Genomic DNA, 13,911 nt, shown 5'->3' with positions numbered 1-13,911 from the left:
GCCAGTGCCTTTCCATCTCTATGCTCTTGAAAAATTTACCGGGACGAGCAGCATCTTCCACCTCCTGCTTGTCTGACCTTGGCTCCCTTCTGACATCACTTCCTAATTGCAGGAGCAGAACGTGACATCAGAGGGGAGCCAAGGCTGGCGCGAGCAGGTGGTGGAAGATACTGCTCACACCGTTGAACTTTTCAAGAAGTATTTGGGGCAGGGTCGATCTCGGGGAGGTTTGTTTGTGGATGGGGTGGGGGGCAGAACAGGGCGGAGCTGAAGGCAGAATGTAGCGGGATTGGGGAGAAACAGGGCGGGACCAGATGTCCTCTTTTTTTAATAGAGGAAATCTGGCAATCCTAAGCCTGGTATCTGATGATTAGGAGGCTCCTACTACTGCAGATGCAAATGGTAGCAATAGCATTGTTCGTGCTACCGCTCGCATACCAGAATCTTCTGACAGCCTAACCGCCAGTACCCCTGTGATATCAAAAGGATTTCATAGGAGTGGCCAAGTATACCAGGATAGTGGGGTTCAAGGAAAAAAGGAGATGTTTGGAGGCACCTTTGTGTCCTGGAAGATCAATGCTTTACTTTGCACTGTAAAGAGCATGCGAGTCGAGGAAAACATTGGCCATCGGTCCGACACTTCTATGAAGTGCCAATGAAAAATGCAACATAGGACTGTACTTGTTTTTAGAGATCTGGTCCTTCAGATCAGAGGAAAGAAGCAACAGTAGCAGGAAAGGAACAGGAGAGCAGGCGAGGGTGACCCTGTTAACCCACTTCTCCAGCCCCTACCACTCATACAAAGCAAGCCCCAACTCAGGCACAGCGGCAGGATACAATGGAGGAGACAGGCTGAATCCAAAGTGCTTATACAGTACATTAGTAAAATAATTACTTATAAAATATGTTAATAATATGTATGTTAATAATCTAGGTGCAGACATTTACACCTCAAGAGAAAGTATAAGTGGCCAGACCTGCATGGTAAGCGTAATTTCTGCTGCTTGCACTAGTTTTTATAGGCACATGGGCCCCAATGTGTCTTTATAAACTGGAAACCTAATTATAAAATAACCCCTAAAAGTCCTCCTCACTGATAAGGGATGGGAGATTTCTGTTTGGGGAAAACAGAAACCAACAAACCGAAAACCACAAGCCCATGTTTGCTTGAAGCCATCAGCAGTAAAGTATAACAGAATCCTAGACTCTTTTGATTAAGGCTGTTCATTCACTAGCATGTTATGTTTGTTATGGTATGAGCAATCTTATACCCTGCTACATAGAATTCTGTGTAGATTTAAACATGTTACAAAGAGGTACACACGCCATATAAAATGTTATATGCTACATGAGTTATCAAATTGTGCATACAGTCTGAGGTAATATATCAAAGATAGCAGCTGACCATTAACATTGTCTTTATTTCAGGTGACTTGTGTTATTAGTCTAAGGCCCTCTTTTACTAAGGTGCACTAATCGAATTAGCACACGCTAAAAGCTAATGCGTGCATGTTAGTCTATGGATGTGTTAGCGTTTAGCATGCGCTAATTCGATTAGCACACACTAATCGGTTAACGCACCTTAGTAAAAGAGGGGGTAAGGAATTTATTTAAAGGAATTGCGTTACACGAAATAAAACGATTACAAATTATACAAAATGCATCAATTAAATTAATAACCAAGTCTAAAAAATTTGATCATGTAACACCACTTCTCAAAAATGCTCATTGGCTACCAGTCATTCACAGAATTACTTATAAATTATGTATAATTACTTTTAAAACCCTATATAATAAGACCCCTGCATTTTTATTTAGGTTTCTAATTCCATATACTGCAAAGAGAATTTTACGATCTAGTGAACAAAATTTATTATCTATTCCCTCATTAAAAATTATTAATACGAGACGACAATTTATCTTTTCTTGTACTGCACCGCAGACTTGGAACGCCCTCCCTATTTTTTTACGGGAGGAGAAGGAGTTTGGGAAATTTAAAAATGAGTTAAAAACCTTCCTTTTCAAAGATGCCTTCGCAACTTAATTTTACTATTTTATTGTCTTATTTAACTTTGCTATACTTTTGTTAATTATTACCCCTTTGTATTTTCCCTTAATGTCTTCTCTTTACTTTAAGAATTGTATTTCTCCCTCCTTACCCATTGTTTTGTAATGTTAATTTAATGTAAATTAGCCCTATTTAAGTATTTGTACGTATTGTATTGTCCCCTAAACAAATGTGAATTTTAAAGTGTACATCGCTTAGAAATCCTGATTAAGTGATTAATCAAGTCACCTAATAAACTTGAAACTTGAAACTTGTAAGTCTCTTTGGACCTCTTTAAAATCCATGTTTTTAGCTTTTTACACAACAGTGTATATCAAGCGTGTCAAAGTCCCTCCCCGAGGGCCGCAATCCAGTTGGGTTTTCGGAATTTCCCCAATGAATATGCACGAGATCTGTTTTCATTGTATGCTAATAGATCTCATGCATATTCATTGAGGAAATCCTGAAAACCCGATTGGATTGCGGCCCTCGAGGAGGGACTTTGACACCCCTGGTGTATATTCTGTGGTTGTGCACATTACAATAGGAAGTGAATTCCACACTTTTGCTATTTGGTAGTTGAATGAGTTGCTTTAAGATGTCTTTTTTTCCGTTTCTCCACACCCCTCCTTTTGTCTTTCCCCTATTTGTCTTCTTTCCTATCTTATATTGTATTTCTCAACCCCCTTTCCCATTGGTACCGTTAGGGCTAGATTCACTAAGGCCTTGGATCCGATCCATGAGCGATCCGATCCGTAGCCGGGGGGCTGATTCACAAAGCGCCCTCATGCAAAGAGGGCGATCGGAATCACGCCCCCAACCGATCACACGGATCGCTCTCCAGCGATCCCGATGCATGCACAGATCATCTGTAGATGTAATTTATGTCAATCCTGTAATTTTGTTTTTAATGTCAAATATTATATCATGAACTGCAGCCAGAAACACATAAGACATGGCTATACTACACCATTTGTAGATGGTCTGCGCATGCGCTGGCCCTCCGTGTCCGGCAGAACTGGAAAGAAAACTTTACTTTTTTTTGTTTTTGCCCGAAAGTTCCACAAACGCAAGCGACTTTTCTTCAAGGTTGTGGGAATTCTGTTTATTTGGCGTAGTGCTACGTTTTGCATTGCTTTTGTTGAACAGATCTTGTTGATATAATTGTGAGCTGGACTTCATGAATGAGATCAGTTGTCCTCAGCCTGACAAAGCAATTTGGCTTCATGCATTTTAATTAGCCCGATGATTCATGTAGCATCCACCTTTTTATTTTTTTGCTACTTACTTTATTGTGAGCCCGTGGTTTAACCTGCTTTAGACCCGCGGGTTAAAACCACGGGCTCGCACTGCCGGGAAGGCAAGGAGAGTCGGGGCAGAAGCAGGGCGGCGATCGGGGCAGAGAGTAGGAGAGTTGGGGCAGAGAGCAGGAGAAGCAATCGGAAAGGACGTGAGCGACTGGACCCCAGCAGTTGCTTGTTTCTTGATAGGCCAGCCCAGTCGGTGTTCCAGTTTTGGTTTAGTGAATAGCTGCCTGCCTACTTTACATGTCGTTTCCCCTCATTTGCATGCACGGATTGGATCGGAGGATGATTGGCACAGAGGTTAGTGAATCGGGTCGGAGGAAAATCGGGTCGCAAAGTGGTCGGGACACGATCGGTGTCCTTAGTGAATCTAGCCTTTAGTCCTGTACGTCAAGTCTATGTTTTACATATTGTACTCCCTGAATGTTGTAAAACTTTTTAGTTATGCTCATCGATTAGAAGTATGATTAAGCGATTAATCAAATTTTAAATAAAACTTGAAACTTGAAAACTTGTATTTTATATCTTTCAGAATTGGGAATCATAGGATCAGGCTGTTAGAGTTGCATTGATCAGTAGATCTACCCAATAGTTCAGTAAATCTTGGGAAGCTATTAGGGACATCACTGTATAACGGGTTTTTTTTTAGTTCAAAAATTTTTCTTTATTTTGAACAATACAGATAAACAACATATGTAAATGATGACATAATTCACAGTATACAGAAGCGTCATCAACAAGGTATGTATGTATAGCACATGAGACAATGAATGTGCCTAAATAGTGTTGAGATGAGCATAGCTAAGTAAGCATGTATTCAACAACTGGTAAATACAAAAGGGTTAGTTGTCACAATATGTAAGAAGAGGTTTCCAAATACAGAAATAGTTGAACATGGCATCATTTCTTTCCGCTAGAACTTTTTCATATTTGCTATTTTCCTGCACGCATCTCCAGGTATTTGGGGATAGGGTATGGTCAACTCTATGTGATATCCTAGGTCAGGGGTGTCAAAGTCCCTCCTCGAGGGCCGCAATCCAGTCGGGTTTTCAGGATTTCCCCAATGACTTATGCATGAGATCTGTCTGCATGCACTGCTTTCATTGTATGCTAATTGATCTCATGCATAGTCATTGGGGAAATCCTGAAAACCCGACTGGATTGCGGCCCTCGAGGAGGGACTTTGACACCCCTGTCCTAGGTATTTCTGATACTCTTCAGTTTCATATTATCATATTAATGGCACAAGGTTTGTCAGCTCCTTTAAATGTAGATGAGACACGTTTACTCACTATCATGTTATCATTAGCAATACAAACTGAGTTGTTTTGTTGGAAGGGCCTTACTAAGGTCAATTACCACATGTGGTGGAATACACTCTGCCTTACTGGGACATCGCTGTATAACGTTTTAAATGTGAAGCAGCATAGTTTGAATTCTCTTATGTTTTCTATCGGTAACCAGTGTAGTTATCAGAAACAGTGGTGTTCAAATCTTGGTTTGTAGTTTATGAGTTTTGCTGCAGTGTTTTGTATCAGTTGGAATTTTTTTCGTTAGTTTCTCGGACATACCTGAGAATAGAGCACTGTGGTAGTGCCTGGTTTTGAAAAGCCATCCGGACTCCCGGACATGTCCTCAAAAGGAAGACATGTCTGGGGAAATCCGGATATCTGATAACCCTAGTCTTAGTGCTTGATCTCCCAATTTCCTCTAAGTTCTTTCTAGCTTTCGAAATTCTCTTTTCAGGCTTCTCAGTTCTGCTGAATACCATGGCATTGAGGAATAGTGGTTCGTGGCCAGTAGGGGGCAATGTCTATGGGACGGTAATGGAATGGACGTCAGGACATGATGGTGCAGTATTTTGTGGAGTTTTTCTACAAAAGCACCTGCTTTTCATATGATTCTGGGTAACTCTAGTTAGATACAAGCATATGTGTTAGTTAAGGCCACACCCAATAGAAGCGTACAAAAAATTGGTGAATAAAAATCTGAATATGGATGTAGCCAAGGCCAGAAAAACACACTACAGAATAATATTAAGGAAAAGCATAATAATATTCTTTTTATGTACTTTGCTATTAAGCTAGATCATAGAGGAAATCAGAATATATATGAACTCCATCTCTGTTTTTCTATGTCTTCTGCTTGGCTTTACTCCATTTTGTGTTCAGCCTATATCCCTAGTCTTTGTTCAGGTTTTCCCGCTTTTAGCCTCGTGGTTCTAATTGATACCAGATGTGCCTTAGGCTGGTTAGGAAGAGCATATTAGATTACGTATCCCAATCTGATATATAACATGCATTAAATATGAATGAAATACAGGGTATGGATGTGGGGCCCCAAGCAAGATTGGATGGATGTATGAGAAATATATATGAAAGAAGATGTACTAAAAATGAAATGGTTTATAGAAAGAACACTAAGGAAAAATCCTGAACACAGCATCTGGAAATGGTTAAGTTAGAATCAGAGACCTGTAGCAGTCTCTAGCATAGAAAGGGGGGCACATGAAGCCCACTCTTAGAAAGGCTTCTGTGTGAGTATCAGTGTAATTTGAAACTGTCAGTTGTTCAAAGCAGGAGGAGGGAGTACCCCTCCTCCAGGATAAGGCTGAGAACATTTCAGCAGTTTACCTGATACATAGACAAACTGTCTGAAATAAGTTTTAAGAAGGACAAAAAGAATATTGAATATGGTATAAAATGTTAATGTATATTCAAGGATGAATGTAAACAAAAAGAATTATGATTTCTGGAACTTTTATTCCATGTTAAAAAGAAGGTCTTTGTCTAAATTTAAGTACAGCCTCTGTTGGTTGATTGGCTGACAGCCAATGATGTCAAACTGGACTGAAGGTATATATAGGGGAACTTCGAAGTATCGGGTTGAGATCGTTATCAGAAGGCCAGAATTTTGGCAACTATAACGACCTCCCGCTAACGCAACTAGCCTTTTGAGGTCCATGATGGAAAAATAAAAGCAATAAATAATTATTTTGGTAAACCTTGCGTTATTCGTCATTTCCATATATTTGTTATTTTGCACACCTTGAGTGAAAGCTAGCAGCTTAATTGGCAATTGCAGCTTTATGAGTGCGCTGGTGTCTCATTATCCATGCTCAGCATGCATTCAGTGCACATAATCATTCAAACGTGCTGCTAACTTACAAATGAATACCTAATAAATCAATAAACGTATGTTAAAAATTATTAAAATTAATTTATGAAGTAAGCCAAACATAATCTGAAAATTGGAAAAATCAAGGCCAAACAAAAATGAAATCTGTATCCGTGACACGATAAAGAAAAACCTAGGGTTTGTTTGGCAAAGATTAAGACTTCACTGGATAGTTTCCATCTTGAAATACACTCTTACTTGGTTTACCATATTTTGTTAGTTTGTAAGGTAACTGTTTAAAGATCTAGCCCAGAATGAATGGCTCCTGGCTTGTATTACGAATACCATGAAATTGCACCGAAAATTATATATTACTGTTGTAGAGAGTCCTTTGGTTGTACCGTGTTGCCTGCAGTGAACAAACCAGAGGGTGTTACAGAAGTGAAGATCTGACCCTATTATACGGAGTAGTGATATATTGTATTGGAATAACAGGCAACTGATCCAAACATGTACTTATATGTGTATTTGAGACTATTTAATTTCCTTCTTCAGCAATGACTCAATTTTCATGTTCAACGAAAAACACAGAAAGCCATGGAAATCTGATGACGCATGGGAGATTTCGTCCATCAGACGCTGCAGGACCAAGCGGAGACCGATGATGTAGAAGCTAAGTGGTTAACACTGAAATCAACCATACATGAAGCAACTAGCCGCTTCATAAAATCAGTAAATAAACGACAAAGAAACAATAAACCCCAATGGTTCACCGCGGAGATCTCGCACCTCATTAAGGAGAAGAAAAAAGCGTTTCTCTCCTACAAGCGCACGGAGAAAAGAGAGGCAAAAGTAGAATATAGGACCAGGTCTACAGCGGTCAAAATGGCAGTTAGGGAGGCAAAACTTCGAGTGGAAGAAATTTTGGCAAAAAACATTAAAAAGGGGGACAAATCCTTCTTCAGGTATATTAGTGACAGAAAAAGGAACACAGGCGGGATAGTACGCCTTAGAAGACCGGACGGAAGTTACGTGGAAGCAGATTCCGATAAAGCCGAACTACTGAATGAATACTTCTGCTCAGTCTTCACCTGTGAGGCACCGGGACACGGTCCCCAGTTGAAGGCAACACAAAGCACAGAAGACCCGTTTCAGAATTTTGAGTTCACACCAGGTGAAGTTTACAGTGAACTGGCAAGACTCAAGGTGAACAAAGCCATGGGACCAGACAATTTGCACCCAAGAATGCTCAGAGAATTGAGCGATGTCTTGGCGAAACCGTTGGCTGAGCTATTCAATCTCTCCCTAAGTAAGGGGAAAGTTCCCCTGGACTGGAAATTAGCTAATGTCGTTCCTCTGCATAAAAAGGGTTGCAGGGCAGAGGCTGCGAATTATAGATCGGTGAGTCTCACATCAATAGTGTGCAAACTCATGGAAACACTAATTAAAAGCAAATTGGACACGATCTTGAATGAAGGGAATCTTCGGGATCCCAGTCAGCATGGATTCACCAAGGGTAGGTCCTGCCAATCCAATCTCATCAGCTTCTTTGACTGGGTAACAAGAAAGTTGGACTTGGGAGAGTCTTTGGACGTCGTGTACCTGGACTTCAGGAAAGCTTTTGACAGTGTCCCACACCGCAGGCTGCTAAGCAAGATGGAATCGATGGGGTTAGGAGAGACACTAACTGCATGGGTCAATGATTGGCTGAGTGGCAGACTTCAGAGGGTGGTGGTTAATGGTATCCTTTCTAAAACATCAGAGGTGACCAGTGGAGTGCCGCAGGGCTCGGTCCTGGGTCCACTCCTTTTCAACATATTCATAGGGGATCTGACTCAAGGGCTTCAAGGTAAAATAACACTATTCGCCGATGACGCCAAACTATGTAATATAGTAAGTGAATGCAGTTTACAGAATTATATGGCGCAGGACCTGCTTACATTGGAAAGTTGGTCCTCAACCTGGCAGCTAGGCTTCAATGCTAAGAAATGTAAGGTCATGCACCTCGGAAGCGGAAATCCATGCAGGACGTACTTCTTGAACGGACAAACTTTAACTAGGACTTCAGCAGAATGAGATTTAGGAGTAATCATCAGTGCAGACATGAAAACTGCCAATCAAGTGGAGAAGGCTTCATCTAAGGCAAGGCAGATATTGGGTTGTATCAATAGAAGTTTCGTCAGCCGAAAGCCTGAAGTCATAATGTCGTTGTACAGGGCCATGGTGAGACCTCATCTGGAGTACTGTGTGCAATTCTGGAGGCCACATTACAGTAAAGATGTGCGCAGAATTGAATCGGTTCAACGGACGGCCACCAGGATGATCTCGGGGCTCAAGGGTCTTTCGTACGAAGAGAGACTGAACAAATTGCAGCTCTACACTCTTGAGGAACGTAGGAAGAGGGGAGACATGATCGAAACATTTAAGTACCTCACGGGACGTGTCGAAGTGGAAGATGATATTTTCTTTCTCAAGGGACCCTCGGCCACAAGAGGGCACCCGCTCAAACTCAGGGGCGGAAAATTTCATGGCGACACCAGAAAGTATTTCTTCACAGAGAGAGTGGTTGATCATTGGAACAAGCTTCCAGTGCAGGTGATCGAGGCAGACAGCGTGCCAGACTTTAAGAATAAATGGGATACCCATGTGGGATCCCTACGAGGGTCAAGATAAGGAAATTGGGTCATTAGGGCATAGACAGGGGGTGGGTAAGCAGAGTGGGCAGACTTGATGGGCTGTAGCCCTTTTCTGCCGTCATCTTCTATGTTTCTATGTTTCTATGACATGCAATGCCTCTAAAGCTCACCCTTGGCTAATGGTAGGTTTAATGCAAGATATTACAACGTACATAAACTGAAGCTCTCTATCATGGGCATTTCGCTTAGAAAAAGTGTAAGATGGGCATTTGGCTTAGAGAAAGTGTGACCTGCTGTCTAGTGTTCTACATGTTTATGAATAAGAAACCTGCCAGTGTGTGAAAAAATAAGAGTAGGAAGATTCTGCGGCCATCAAGCTAAGGTCTCGGAGAGTAGTTCTCTCCTTCTCCAACCCCTTAGCATCCAGCTGAAGAAGAGGAGTGATCCGTTGACCCTGTAGATTCAAAGATCCCTCCCCCTGCCTCTTGACTACTAATCAATACTCATATGTGATTGTGGTGGATCTCAAAATTCCTCAACGATTGGGAATTGAAGATGGGGATGGGTTGAGACACTGATTTGTCCCACCCCACTATCAGACCCCTCTAAGTCATCTATTCTTCAAGATTAACAGTACTAATTTATTTATTTTACTCAATTATATTTTCTATGCCACCAAAACAGTTCACAATAAGTAAAAACCAGCATTTTAGAATGGTATGATTTTGATGCTTTTCAGAAGTTTTGGTATAAATACCTTTTCAACAGCTATCAATGACAAATGTTCTATTTTATTGAGGATAGTGGGCTCATTTATTAATAAACTATCTCCCTCTGCCTCAGACACACATATCACGGTCTTCAGAGACTTAAAGAACATTATTAGTAGTGATATAGAAGCCTCCAATAAACAAAAAAAACATAAAATGTATTAGGTACCAATGTCCAAAATAACAAAAATATTTCATTATAACCATGACATTTTATCTTTAAAAAAAAGCACAGAAAGTCACCTATATGAGTGGATTGCTAAACTGAAAGGTCTGGTGTACTATAGGTATGTGTCAGATTGATGTCATTTCTTACCAAAGGAATCAGGAAGAATGAGAGAAGGCAGACTGACAGGGTGGCAGCCATTTTGTCACGTTGAATGCTTAACCTGACTTTCAGGGTTTATAGGCTGTATGGCTGTTTATTTTCACAGAATGCAGGTTATAATATCTTCAGACTTCAGATCCAAACTCTGTACCAGATGAGACCGTGATTAGAAATCTGAAAAAATGTGGGGAAAAAACAAGGACATAGGTAAAAATATATAAAGGTTAAAAAAAAAAAAAAAAGGTAGGGAACAAGAAATTAAAAACAAAACAAAATAAAACTTTTTTGGTAATCAATTTTACTTTTTAGGAGTAACAAATTATATGAGGACTAACAACACATAATATACTGATATAAACATGCAGAGCCACGATCACACATTTTGCATGTTTATATCACTTTTCAGGAATAGCCTATTTACAGTTCATGTGATCTCAATCAAGTCACGCTGAAGGTAATTTTGAGTCTTACTACTTAATCTGCTGACCTGTGAACCCACAAGTTGATTTTAAAGGGAAAATCCTTGTGTTGTTTCTCTTTAAAATTAAGAATAGTGCAGAACACGGCCATCCGTTTAATATTCAGACTAAAGAAAAGCGAGCATGTTAGTCCCTACTACAGACTGCTACACTGGTTGCCAATGGAGGCATGAATAGTGTTCAAGTTCTCGTGCTTTTGCTTTAAACTGGTGTGGGGAAAGGCCCCTACCTATCTCTTACCACATTTCGAGCTACACATCCCCACTAGGATGCAATCTTTTTGCCTATCCACTGATTGCAAATACAGGTCCTTTCTGGACAGAACTTTCAAGTTTCAAGCTAGTAAACAGCAGACCTGGCTAGGCAATTACATCAACAAAGCCAGGTTGACCTACGGCGCATTTCGGAAAGAAATTAAGACAGCACTGTTCGATAGATTTAGCTCCTAATCAGATACCATTTTAAAACTATTAACACCATGCTGATAACTTTGAGAAATATGTGTATTTTTTACAAATTGTATTCTGTAATCCGCTGAATGTTCAGTGACATCTTCGCTATTTGTACTGTGTAATTCACTGATTGTCCAGCTCTCTTCACTGTAAACTGCCTAGAAGTCGCAAGATTGTGGCGGTATAGAAAAAATAAAGTTATTATCTATCTATATATATAAAATCGGAGGTATGTATGTGTATATGTATGTGTGTGTGTATGTGCCGCGATCACGCAAAAACGGCTTGACCGATTTGAACGAAACTTGGTATGCAGATCCCTCACTACCTGGGGTGATATGTTCTGGGGGTCTCGCTGCCCACCTGCACACGTGGGCGGAGCTACAAACAGAAAATCAGATTTCACCCATTCATGTCAATGGAAAAAATGTAAAAAGCTGCCAACGCAAAAACGGCTTGCCCGATTTGAACGAAACTTGGTATGCAGATCCCTCACTACCTGGGGTGATATGTTCTGGGGGTCTCGCGGCCCACCTGCACACGTGGGCGGAGCTACAAACAGAAAATCAGATTTCACCCATTCATGTCAATGGAAAAAATGTAAAAAGCTGCCAACGCAAAAACAGCTTGCCCGATTTGAACGAAACTTGGTATGCAGATCCCTCACTACCTGGGGTGATATGTTCTGGGGGTCTCGCGGCCCACCTCCACATGTGGGCGGAGCTACAAACAGAAAATCAGATTTCACCCATTCATGTCAATGGAAAAAATGTAAAAAGCTGGGATGGGAAAATGAGTTCCCATGGGGACAGGAAAAAATTTGACCCCGTGTCATTCTCTAATTGCAACATGAATAAAAATGGTGAAATACAATTTGCATATAGGAAAGAATGGATATATCCCCCATGTTGTCAGAACAAATGACTATTCTCCTGTATTCTAGTTGTTTACTCCCATCATAAATGCTACTAATACAGGACCTAGCTGCAAAAAGGCTACACCTCAGTTTCCATCTCTCAGGCCACCTCTTGGAGCACTGCAACCCCTTAAAACCCTAAATTACCAGAAGCATCGGAAAATTGTTTGAAATCAATGTTTGACAATACACGAGCCAGACAGCCTCGCGCTCAGTTAGATTCTGGCAGAAATTATTTTCACACAGCAAGATCTGCTTTCTCTTGACAAACCCGTCATCAGAAGTGCCAAAACACCACTGGACTCCCCTGGATTGAAGTTGGGCCAATGTCACTTTTTGATGGAAACATGTTTGATTAACAATCACAACTTCAGACTTCAGGTACACATTATGGGGATTATGGGGAGGAGAGGGAGGTATATACATAACGTGACCATTTATTTTTTTCATCAAAAGGGGACATCTATTGTCAGTCCCGCTCCCAATCCCGCCCGTGTACCGCCGCAGCCTGCCAGCCTTCCTCCTTCCCTCCTTGCCGCGCCGAATCAAACCCCAGTCCGCCACTGCTGATTCTTGCCTTCTTCCCGACGGCAATTCTGACATCGGAGAGGAAGTTCCGGGCCAGCCAATCGCTGCTTGGTTGGCCCGGAACTTCCGCTCTGCCGTCAGAATTGATGTCGGGAAGAAGGCAAGAAGCAGCGGCGGCGGACCAGAGTTTGAATCGGCGTGGCAGGGAGGGAAAGCGATCGCCCATCCCAGTGTCCCCGATCACAGCTTCGGGACACTGTCCCTGAAAGCGGAACATTTTGGTGTCCCGAAGCGGTGGGTCGGGACAACGGGACAGTCGGTCTGAAAACGGGACTGTCCAGTTGGAAACGGGACTTATGGTCACCTTATATATACAGTATATAGATACAACTAGTGTGTAGGGGGGGATATAAATTGTAATTTGTAATAGTCTTTGATTTGCCTTTTCACTCTTCCAATAATGGAGGGAGGTAGAAGTTGAATGTTCAAACCTCATCACCTGATGTTTCACCACTGGAGTCCTGCAGATGCTATCTTAAGAAGGGGGGCGGAGTAGGGAGGAGAAGGAAGGCTGCTCTAGCCTCCACCACCAGCACTTCCGTGCATGCTCAGTTCAAAGATGGAACTGAGCATGCACAGAAGAGTTGCATCAGCTGCTAGAGCACTCTGCCTACTTCCTGCTGCTCAGATAGCACAGGCTGGGATCCGGCAGGTAAACTCTTGGGCACCCCTGCCAGCCATGCATTGGCTGCTACAATGTGTGGGTGGGGGCTGAGCCTTAAAAGGGAGGGGAGGGGAGGGCCCAGACCACCCCTACATTTGGCAATAGTATTGTTTATTCATTTGTGTACTTAATGAACCTAGAAGGTTGAAAAAACAAACAGAAAAAAGCAGAAGAAACACAGTCTCTGGTGTTCCTTTACTCACTTCCAAAGCCTGCTCCAATTAATGCTCCAGCTTCTCTTTTCACTGGGTTTTCTCAGTCCTAGGATGTTGGCAACTTGTTGGTGGCCCCCCTTTAAGGTGTCATTCCATCCACCATCAAATTAGAACATCCCAATTCTTCAGTACCTATACCTACAGAGAAAACTCACTCCCCATAGTTTCCCATTCACTGCACTGTAGCCCACCCTCTCAAAACAAGTCAACTCGCAACTAAGTGGCCTGGCCATGCAACATAATTCCGCTGTCAGACCTCCACCCCCCAAAATTCTGGGTGTCAGGTCAAAAGCACGCCGGGACAAAGGCACACGCAGACAACTGAGCGCAACGCGGAGGCGCTTGCCAAAGAAAATGACTGTTTTAAAGGGCTCCGACGGGGGGTGTGGGGGGGG

At 41.9% G+C, this 13,911-nt stretch overlaps 1 protein-coding gene across 2 annotated transcripts in view; it reads right to left on the bottom strand.

Annotated features, from left to right (window-relative positions):
* ADCYAP1R1 (ADCYAP receptor type I) overlaps positions 1 to 13,911 on the bottom strand; it is a 372,428-nt gene that overhangs the window by 334,325 nt on the left and 24,192 nt on the right. For both annotated transcript variants that reach the window (XM_033931771.1, XM_033931772.1), the window contains exon 2: positions 10,191 to 10,376. In XM_033931771.1, coding sequence (XP_033787662.1) covers positions 10,191 to 10,241 — 51 coding nt within the window. In that variant the 5' untranslated portion in view covers positions 10,242 to 10,376. The remainder of the gene's footprint in view (positions 1 to 10,190; positions 10,377 to 13,911) is intronic.

Source organism: Geotrypetes seraphini, chromosome 2 (genome assembly GCF_902459505.1).
Source record: "Geotrypetes seraphini chromosome 2, aGeoSer1.1, whole genome shotgun sequence".
Taxonomy (NCBI): Eukaryota; Metazoa; Chordata; class Amphibia; order Gymnophiona; family Dermophiidae; genus Geotrypetes; species Geotrypetes seraphini.
Note: the sequence above shows the minus strand (reverse complement) of the source record. Positions and strands in the feature narration are given on the sequence as shown.